The sequence below is a fragment of the Salvelinus sp. IW2-2015 genome, linkage group LG15 (genome assembly GCF_002910315.2).
Source record: "Salvelinus sp. IW2-2015 linkage group LG15, ASM291031v2, whole genome shotgun sequence".
In the NCBI taxonomy this organism is placed as follows: domain Eukaryota; kingdom Metazoa; phylum Chordata; class Actinopteri; order Salmoniformes; family Salmonidae; genus Salvelinus; species Salvelinus sp. IW2-2015.
Window position 1 is genome coordinate 4,790,657 of NC_036855.1, and position 10,914 is coordinate 4,801,570.

The 10,914-nt window shown below is 48.3% G+C and overlaps 1 protein-coding gene across 2 annotated transcripts in view; it reads right to left on the reverse strand.

The window, feature by feature from the left end:
- LOC111974210 (transducin-like enhancer protein 1) overlaps window positions 1–10,625 on the reverse strand; it is a 21,796-nt gene extending 11,171 nt beyond the window's left edge. For both annotated transcript variants that reach the window (XM_024001862.2, XM_024001861.2), the window contains exons 1-8: window positions 9,913–10,625; window positions 9,467–9,567; window positions 8,838–8,901; window positions 8,284–8,328; window positions 4,461–4,523; window positions 4,257–4,361; window positions 2,108–2,294; window positions 1,815–1,831 (exon numbers count right to left, since the gene is read on the reverse strand). In XM_024001862.2, coding sequence (XP_023857630.1) covers window positions 1,815–1,831; window positions 2,108–2,294; window positions 4,257–4,361; window positions 4,461–4,523; window positions 8,284–8,328; window positions 8,838–8,901; window positions 9,467–9,567; window positions 9,913–9,936 — 606 coding nt within the window. In that variant the 5' untranslated portion in view covers window positions 9,937–10,625. The remainder of the gene's footprint in view (window positions 1–1,814; window positions 1,832–2,107; window positions 2,295–4,256; window positions 4,362–4,460; window positions 4,524–8,283; window positions 8,329–8,837; window positions 8,902–9,466; window positions 9,568–9,912) is intronic.
- Between the last annotated feature and the right edge of the window lie 289 nt (window positions 10,626–10,914).

Here is a 10,914-nt window from a genome sequence, read left to right on the forward strand (position 1 = left end):
CTCCAGAACGGGTTGGAGTGAAAACCAACAGGATGGTCTCTCTCCAGGAACCAGGTTGGAGTGAAAACCAACAGGATGGTCTCTCTCCAGGAACCAGGTTGGAGTGAAAACCAACAGGATGGTCTCTCTCAGAACCGGGTTGGAGTGGAAACCAACAGGTGGTGTCTCAGAAGCCTGCACTACAGCCCTTCACCCTCCAGGCCAGGGGCAGGTGTGGCTGTCTGTCCAGTCTTCAGTCAAAACCCTCACGTCAAGGAGGTGGTGGTGCTGACACACGGCAGAGAAGACGCTGATTGGAGTAGTTCTGCCGCTTTATCAGTGCTCCCTCTCCTGGCCCTTTCCAGCTTATTACTGCTGTAGCTAAAGGGCGTGTGTGGTGTGTGTGTGTGTGTGTGAGATTCACTTCCACAACCCCCCCCTCCTCCCTGGCTAACAGATTCCATTGTGTGTGGATTAGCCCATCATGTGGAGTCCATTTGGCCTGACGCTGTCCATGAAATGTGCATCCAGGAGCCGCAGAACACACCACAGACACACACAGAGAGCCCCAATGACAGGCAGGCAAGGGGCTCCTCCCCTCTTCCTCCCCCTCTTCACCCCCAGCCAAAGGTTCCTTCAAAGTCCCCTCCCAGGGGAACTTATTTAAAGGCTTTAGAAAGCAGGCGCTGACCCACAAACACAAGCAACTTTCCCGCTGTCTCTCAGGTCATGACGCTCTGCCCCCCCCCCCCCCCGACCGGCAGCCGTATTAAACACAATGAGGCCCTTTAAGCGCAGGATCAGCCAGTGGGGGGGAATCTGCTCACTGAGGTGTTTTATACACACAACAATGCCGGGCAGTGGAGGGCGAGAGCTCCTGTCATTGTGTGTATGTGTGTGTGTATGTGTATGTGTGATGTGTGTGTGTGTGTGGTGTGTGTACGTCTGTGTACGTGCGTGTATGGAGGCTCTGCTAATTCCCTCATTTGGAGAGAGCGCCAAACAGTCCAGGGCAGATCCAGGCCAATCCAGTAACGGCAGGCAGCCCAGCACCCCAGCCCCCTCCCACCCTGCCATGATGTTAACCTCAGAAAACACCACACACACCTTAAAGGCCATGGATGCATTTCTAAATGAAGGCCAGTTTGACATGAGAATGAGAGAAAGGGAGGTGAATCAAAGCAAGGCTGGTGGGTGGCACAAGAGCTGTGTCTGTGTGAGAGAAAGATAATGAGTGGGCTTAAGGAATGATTAGCAGGGTTAACATCAAAAGTGCTTAGGGGGAAACTAGATGGCTTGTACTTTGTGGTGCAAAGTAGCATCAGGTCCCCTAGCCGCAGGGACTAGTTGACTCTCTCTTTCATATCATCTAGGAGGTATGAGCTATTTCAGGACTAGTTGACTCTCTTCTATCTATATCATCTAGGAGGGGTATGATGCTTTATTTCAAGACTAGGTGACTCTCTCTATTCCATCAGCATCTAGCGGGGGTTGATGCTTTTCAGGACTGTTGACTCTCTTCTGCTATTTGGAGGGTAGGATGCTTTCTTTCGGCAGTTGACTCTCTTCCTATCATTCATCTAGGAGGGGTATGATGCTTTATTTCAGGACTAGTTGACTCTCTCTCCTATCATATCATCTAGGAGGGGTATGATGCTTTATTTCAGGACTAATTGACTCTCTCCTATCATATCATCTAGGAGGGGTATGATGCTTTATTTCAGGACTAGTTGACTCTCTCGTATCATATCATCTAGGAGGGGTATGACGCTTCCTTTCAGGTATTTAACTAGCGCTTGCCAAGGCTGCAGCCATAGCTAACAGGAAGTACTTACTGTGCTTGGCTCTCTCTCTGTTCCCATAGCAACGATGACACACAGCATCAAGGTGTCGAGGACACCAGGGCGCACACGAGGGAGGCATGGAAAACACACAAAAAGAAACGGAGAGAAAAATAAAAGAATTAGAATCCAGAGCCGTGCACTTGTTGTTTTCAGTATATTTATTATTAACAAACCCAATGATAACACAGTCCAGTCCGTTCTCCTCCCTCTGTCTGGCTATGTGGGCGAGCCAGACAGACTCCTCCTCAGATGCAGGCCCAGCAACAAGGCCGGGTGGGTCTCACCTCTCAGGTGCTCGGCCTCCACTGGGTGTTTCCTGTCCTCTTTGCTGGCCAGGTGGGGTGGCGGCACCCCCAGGGCACTGGACAGGGCGAGCAGACTGGCCCCTCCCCCCAAATGGGCCGGGTGGAGCCCCGCGGGGTGGGGGGTGAGCGGGACATGGGAGCTGTGCGCGTGGGACAGGTGCTGCTGCTACAGGAGAGAGGCAATCAATTACTAATTTATAATCAATCAATATTCCCCAATCCACTTGAAAGTGTGTCAATCAATAGAACAAGCCATTAACACACTGATGGAGCAGAGTGATCAATGTGAAAACCTAGAGGAATTCATGACCCTTCAGTGTTTCATCCAGAGCAGCTTTCTACGATGTGGCCTTCTTACAAATAATGGCAGAGCCATAATCCTCTCCCTTCAACACACACTCTATATTTCTAAACACACACACACACACACACACACACACACACACACACACAGAGAGAGAGAGAACAATACTGACAGCTGGGATCACAGCCCAGAGCTTGAAGAGGAAGGGAGGAGGGGGTTGGAGAGCCCCAGCTGCTGCCTGCGGGCCAGGGAGGGAGGGAAGGTGGGGAGGAGAGTAGGGCTCTGGTGGATTGGGGGCGTTTAGCTGTCAGGTCTCGGTCTCTTTCACACCAAATCAGGCGCTCGTCTGAGCGTGAAATGCCTTTGTGTTCCAAAACATCATTATTGCGTCTTCAGACAGTAGCCGCAGGAATCAAACCTCGGAGATTTGCCGCGGGGGGAGGGGGAGGGAGGGTCTCAGCAGGAGAGTGGGGGAGGGGCGGTGGTGAAGGTCAACCCTCCTCTTTATCTCTAATTGACTAAGCCACCCCCCCCCCCTCCTCCTCCTCCTCAGAACCACAGGAGAGAGACGCCACAGCACTCTAACCCCATACCTACTCTTTCACAGCGCTAATCCCTGGGCTTGCCCGCCAAACACACACATACCACCGAGCCCTTGTTCCATGTGCCAAAACAGCATGGCAAGGAGCGCTCGCTCACACACATGCGAACACACACACCTCCCCCCCACTGGTGAGAGTAAATGGAGGGGAAGTATTGGTGGAGGCGGGGGGAGCCTGTGTGTCAGGGGGTGTTAGGGTGAGCCGTGGAGGGAGGGGTGAGGGTGTCCATGCTTCATTACACTCATTTAACACACACAAACACAGTGACTGACAGCTTGGTGGGGGGGACCAGACTCTCAAACCCACTTTATACACACTGGAATCCTGCAATTAAGACTCAAATGGCAACCGCCACCCCTGCCACAGCCATCAAACCCACCTCCCCCACCACCTCAGCCTCCCCCTCTTCCAAAGCCTCACAGAACCGTTGAGAAAATCCAAACAGCCAACACACAGCAGCAGCTATGCATGTTATGGTTACCAAACACAGCAGCAGCTACGCGTGTTGTTATGGTTACCAAACACAGCAGCAGCTACGCGTGTTGTTATGGCTTACCAAACACAGCAGCAGCTACGCGTGTTGTTATGGTTACCAAACACAGCAGCAGCTACGCGTGTTGTTATGGTACCAACACAGCAGCAGCTCGCGTGTTGTTATGGTTACCAAACACGCACGCTGCTCGCTGTGTTTGCGTTACGAACACGCAGCCAGCTCGCTGTTGTCTATGGTTTACAGAACACCGCACTGCTACGCGTGTTGTTATGGTTACTGAACACAGCAGCAGCTACGCGTGTTGTTATGGTTACCAAACACAGCAGCAGCTACGCTGCTGGGCTCCYGAGTGGCGCAGCGTTCTAAGGCAAAGCATCTCAGTGCTAGAGGCGTCACTACAGACACCCTGGTTCAAATACAGGCTGTATCACAACCTGGATTCCGGGTCCCATAGGGCAGTCCCATAGGGCGGTGCACAATTGGCCCAGCGTCGTCCGGGTTTGGCCGTCATTGGAAATAAGAATTTGTTCTTAATTGACTTGCCTAGTTAAATAAAGGTTAAAGAAAATAAAAACTAAAAATATGCATGTTGTTATGGTTACCAAACACAGCAGCAGCATATCCCGGTAAAGAACTGTCACAGACATGTCGACATTTCACTAATAGCATGTCACACATACACACACTCTCACAGTACACACACAGGAAGTTGCAGTAGAGTGTATTTACAGTGGATGGTAGGCCGGGAAGTCCCCGTACCCCAATGATGGCGTTGAGTTCAGCCATGGTGACCTGCTTGGCTCTCTCTACCGCTTGGACCACCTGCTGCTGGTGCTGCATGGGCACACACAGCATTACACACCTAATATCCTGGGCCTACTACACAAAATGTACTGACAACATATATGCACACACACACACACACACACTTACCTCCTGTGAGAGGAAGGGGATGACTTGTGCACAGATGGTGTTGAGCCTTTTGGCAATCTCTGTCTGTTGGACGGAGTAGAGAGAGGATGGATGGATCAGTATGGATAGTGCAGTGACCATCACAGCTTAGAAGATACATCCAGCAGTGCCTAGGGGCCGTCGGACATAAAAACATTCCCCCTTGTATTCACACAGCCATGTGCAGGTCAACTCCAGCTGGGGTTTATTCATCAGTGCACAGTGTAGCAAAACAGTTTTGAAATCGAGAGTTTCTTAATGGACTAATTCAGGTATGTCCCTCCCCATTGGTTCCTAGTGAATACAGCCCAGGTCAACTGCACCCGATATCCTATATATGATTAAATATCGTGATATTAGACATTGAAAATGTATTGTGAGGGTTAAGACAATTTGAACTCTACAAATACCAAAACTGTGCAGTTTTATCAGTTAGGCTTTATTAATATGTTGAAAATAAAAGTCTAAATGAATGAACTAAGTCTTATTTTGTAGTCATACTAAGATTATTTAAAGCTGCAATATGTAACTTTTGGGCGACCCAACCAAATATATAGATATATACATATATATATAGAAATATATAGAAATGTGAGTTTTGATCTGTCATTCTCATTGAAAGCAAGTCTAAGAAGCAGTAGATCTGTTCTATGTGCGTTATTTCTATGCTCCCTGTTCTTAAGTTTTGTTTTTGTGTCTTTTACTTCCGGTTTTGTACAGCAGCTTCAAACAGCTGAAAATACTATATTTTTGGTTATGGAAAACTTCTCTCACAGCGGTTTAGATGGTACAATGATTCTCTACACTATACTTGCTTGTTTTGTCACATAAACTGATGTTTTAGCAAACAGGAAATGGTGGAGAGATCATAGTAATGAGAATGTGACTATTATATCGGAAATAAAAACTAACATTTGAATTATCTAGTCATTAACATTGCAAAACGATTATATYGGATATTAGGAGTAGCATATCGTAGAAGAGGTCTGACCAAATATCGGTAAACCCTAGTGTGCATGTGATGCTGGAGATGTGCTGAAGGATAGCCAGACATGTCTAACTGCTTTCAGGACCAACTGCCGCCATCTGTCAAGATATAGGATCAATGCTGTATTGGTCCAGATCTTTATCGYAATGAGACCAACCAAGTTAAATAAAGGATAAATAAAATTWAAAAAGTAAATATTGGTATGAGTGACTCCATAAACAATTCACTGGAGAGAGGGCTAGTTAACAGCTTGCTGCCTGCCACAGTTCTCAGAAAACACACGCACCATACACACACACAGCAATGAATCATACCAAGGCTCCTGCCTTGCTATCATGTCAGCCTTAGATTAAGTTTCACCCTCTGCCTCGCTACTATTCCCATCGGTGCTTTAAGATAATCTCATCACTCCTAATTTAATTTYGTCCCACTCATATCCATGGTTGGGCATCCGGCCCCCGGAGGTGACTGCGATTGGCTGGATACCCTATACCCCCACTGAGGCTGCAAATCAGATGATGCAGCTCAAATTACATATCGTCCAATCAAATTGATCTGAGGCGGGTCAGGGTACAGGGGGAATTAGAGGACCCTTCGAACGCAGTAATAGGACATTACACACACACACAAACACGCACACACACTCGCAGACAGACAGACACACACAAACACCACACACACACATCCCATTTTCTTTTGAAAAGCGAGTGAGAAATGGAGTCAGGGCCCATGGGCCGTATGTATTGAGCTTCTCAGAGCAGGAGTGCTGACCTAGATCAGACGCTTGATACATACAGATCTCTGTGATATCAGATGCTGGCTACATTATCAGAAGAGATCCTCCAGCCAATCTTCTAGCAGCCTTTGTGACACGCCCTAGAAAGAGGCAGCCTCACCGGTTTCCCGTTAGCACACCTGCTTCTGTCTGCTGCCTAGCTCCTAGAACCACAGCAGCTGGCCTAGAATACACCTGCCTAGCTCCTAGAACCACAGCAGCTGGCCTAGAATACACCTGCCTAAGCTCTAGACCACAGCAGCTGGGCCAAGAATCACCTGCTAGCTCCTAGAACCACAGCAGCTGGCCTAGAATACACCTGCCTAGCTCCTAGAACCACAGCAGCTGGCCTAGAATACACCTGCCTAGCTCCTAGAATATACCTGTAAGCCAAGAAAAGACCTGCTTCTCCCCACTGTGCTTTCCCAGAAGGGAAGCACCATCTCTGAGGGGTATTCTTAGCCGGCACATAGGTGCTGCAGGCCGGGAATAGGCTGAGTTCCAAGACACTTTGGGGACTAAACCCACAGGAAAGCATTAACAGGGATTCATTAAGGAACGGTTAAGGGAATCATTGCGCGACCCAGAGCCAGATGCCCAAGTGGGTCAGAGGAGCCAGAAAATCAATGGGCCAATAAAAGTCCCTCACCTCGCCCATCTCTTACCCGACCCAACCCCAGGAGACAGACAGCGTGGAGGTTTTCACACATGCCAGGGGCTTACAACGAAAGGAAGGCCTTTGGTCATGGAGCAGACTTCTGCTCTGATTCAGAACAATAACCAGTGTGTTCAACTATGGTAGTAGGTGACACGACGAACCGCACATGAAAATCATGGCAAGTTGTCGAGTCATCAGCTAGTATATCAGTGACGAGGGCCTACAGGCCATAGGTCTGAGGGCCTGCCAGGTGGCAGAGAGAGAGAGCCCTACATGGACATGTTGAATTCCAGATCTACACTGAACCCCAAGGCACTTCTGGGTCTATACTACACCTGAGGGCTGGATAGACTAAACTTACGTCTAACCTATCAGAGGGCAAGATGGAGCTAGGCCTAATACCATACTGCTTCATTAAACCTGAATCAAAACGTTCAGGTCTACATAAAGTGGGTAGGTGTAGGGGTTAAGGATAGGTTTGGAATTCAGCCCCAATACCCTAATATGAGCAGCAGGAGAATGGGTCTGCACTCCCATCTCCTCCAACTTCATTCAATCAGGCAGCGGTGCAGACAGAGGGGAGGCAGGCCTGGGGCTGGTGTGGCCAGAGCAACTGGCTACAGTGTGGCAGGGGCAGGGATACAGCACTCACAATACCAACCTCTACTGAGACAATGAGCAGAAATTACATCTTCCCCACAATAGGAGGCATGCATTACTATCAGACACCGAGAGAGACAGACAGCGAGAGACAGCGAGAGAGAGACAGCGAGACAACGAGAGAGAGACAGCGAGACAACGAGAGAGAGACAGCGAGACAACGAGAGAGAGACAGCGAGACAACGAGAGAGAGACAGCGAGAGAGAGGGACAGCGAGAGAGAGGGACAGCGAGCGACACAGAGAGAGAGAGACCACACATAATCCTTCCTCAGCAAACCACCCAGGCTATTCCACCTCCAATTTCCTCTGTCCTGACCAATCGATTTCTGTGGTAATTACTGGTAAATGCTGTGAGCCAGAGTGCTCTGTTCCTGTGGGGCAAGCCTGTGTGTGTATTGAGGAAGAGTGCTCCTCTGCATTTTCTCGATAAAGGACTCTGTGATTGATTCCTATGCCCTCCCCAGCCCAGCCTCTTCAATGCAATAAAACAGGCTACTCCCCCAGACAGTACCAATCAATCAACAGAGTAATTCATCCTGCCTCTGAGCTCGTACCACCAGGTCTAACTTGAGAGAAACAGAGCACCATCCATCACTGATAAACCCTCTCACACACACACACACACACACACTTCCTGGCAGGCTAAAAGCCCATTCTCTGCGTGAACACACACACACACACACACTATAGGAAATAGTAAGAGCGAGTGTGAGCAAGGCTTACCTGTTTATGCATTTCAATGTTCAGCCCATAAGACATTTCATAGTACTGTGGATGACAGAGTTGTAATCATTAGGCTGACAGAGGAAAGGGAAGTAAACTATCTTAAAGAGAGGGCTAGTTAACAGCTTTACCTTTTCAAAGAGTATCGTAAGGCATCTCAGTCAGTCTCCCCACCCTAACACCACTTCTCTTTTCCTACTAGCACTGACCCAGCTGATAGCTACTTCATTGAGGGAAAATGTACTTGATATGACTGTGATATATGGTTGTCTCACCAAGCTATCTTATGATGAATGCACTAAATGTAAGTCACTTTGGATAACGGCATCTGCTAAACGACTAAAATGCAAAAAAGACAAAACAACCTCAGAATGTAGATATATATATATATATAGAGAGAGCTAATGTAGTGGAAATCAATGTGTGTGCATAGGCCTGTTTGTGTGTGTAAGCAAAAAATAAACGTTGACAGTATGCTTGCAATGTGGCAATAGTATCAATCCAGACAGTGATAGTGCGTTAACATCTAGAACGTGTGTGCTGATTGGACTCACCATAACATAGTGCCTCTGCATCTCTGTCTTCTCACTGGCCAGCTTCTCACACTCCAGTTTCAAACTGCCGAGGACAGAGACACTATCAAAATAAAACAGGACGCCACATAGCCACCACCACCAATCCTGAACACATACCCAGAAGACATTCCAAATCTAGTTCAGATAAACATATCTAATATGGTCTGTAGGGCAGAGCGGCATGGTCTGGAAAACCTCTTGGAATCATGCAAGACCAATATTTGTTTACCTGCTGCATAGGCCATTAAGACATTCTAGGTCATATGGCTATGATAGCAGCAGTCTAGCCTACTGCCTACTACTGTTATCATGCAGGGCACTTCATCGCTCTCCTCTCCTCCTCCCCAGTCCCACATATGGCAACATGCACAGTTGCACACATGGGAAAATAAGAGGTGATTTATGAAAATCTGACCTCGACTCTACCCTCTGGCTTAAGCACATCAGCATGGCTTATACCTACCACAGTCTGAGCACAAAAAGTGTGACATACTGGCCTCGGAGTGTATATGGGTGGGTGGGTTGTGTGTGTGGGGGTGGGTGGGTTGTGTGTGTGGGGGTGGGGTGGGGTGTGTGTGTGGGGGTTGTGTGTGTGAACAGCCACTCACCTGTGGTACTGGGCTTGGAGGAACTGGAACTCCTCTTTGATGCGGTCCAGTGACTCTGGAATGGTGAATTTGAAAGGTTGGCCCGGGGCCTGGTGGGGCGTCTATCAAAATAAAATAAAAAGTCACATCACTCAATACCTGTCCGTTTGATTCTGCATCATAGATGTAGGCTAATTAGCAGTGAATTACAAACAGCAATAYAGCATCCAAGTGCGATGTGCGCTGCCAAGTGCGATGTGCGCCTAGCCCCAATTACTGAGAGTGCATCATGTTAAACTCATTACAGAACTGTTACAGGCTGACAGCCTCTAAGCCAAAGACAAACAAAGGGGCTTCGCCCGACATCCGGGACCGACCCACCATCGCCGGTATACAGAATGGTTCGACATGACAAATGAGTGCAGAGAACCTGCGGATGGGGGATGCGTTTCACTGGCCAACCTTACCGGGTGTCGACCCTGGGGGAACATCGTTCTACCTCCGCAGACGTCCTCTTCCTAAAAAACAGTCTGGTATCAAAATAGGGACCGTTGTGGGGATGCTCCACCTTACGATAAATGCATCCTAGGTCCTTCCGAGACTGGCCGTAAATTGACACAAAACGTCCGACCGTTTGTCCTCCTAGATCTCCAGTCAACTCCTCAACAGCGGTGCTCCGGCGACTGATGCGCGGAAGAATACTCTTTCTTTACTCCAGCATACGACCATGTATCAAACGTAAAAACAAGGGATACGGTCATCCAGAGGAGAAAAACAAGAGCGGTCTTCCTCTGTTGTAGGCTGTGTGATCCTGTCCACGCAGAAATATCCGAATAGCCGAAACTCCAGTTGTAGTCAACAGAGCCAAGACCACAACGCGCTCAGGGAAAAAAGCGTAGGTTACTAGAACAAATCCACATAAGTTAATTGTAATGAAGAGTTCCCACTTGACTTGCCGTGGTCGCTTGTGGTGAATGCTCAACATAAATTACTATTCGTTATCCGAATAATAGCCTGTACTCGATGAAACGTAAGATTGGAAAATACTYCAGTCTAAAGAAAGGTTTCGTACGGGGAAAATGTTGTTAGTTTTGATAATAACTCCCACTATCAACTCAACAATGTAGCGTCAAGCCTCGCTTTACCCCAATGGCAACTTTCTCACGCGGTTTCACACTCCCCCAGCTAACCAGAAAATGAACTGCCYCCGAAAATGTACACGGGCCAATAGGGATTGTCTTTCCACGTGGGATAATGACGCAATATGTAGAATCCACCAATAGATTTCCTCTGAATGCATTCAAGTCTGTCGATTMTTTTGAGCTACACAGACACTAGCCAATCCGAGTGACGGATAGGTTTAGCGAGGAGTAAAGCACAAGGCGGCTAGTGTACTGGAGAGTGACAGATCTCAGCTGTCAGTCAAAGTAACGTGGCGACATCAGAGATCCTTAAAGGCGCACACACAT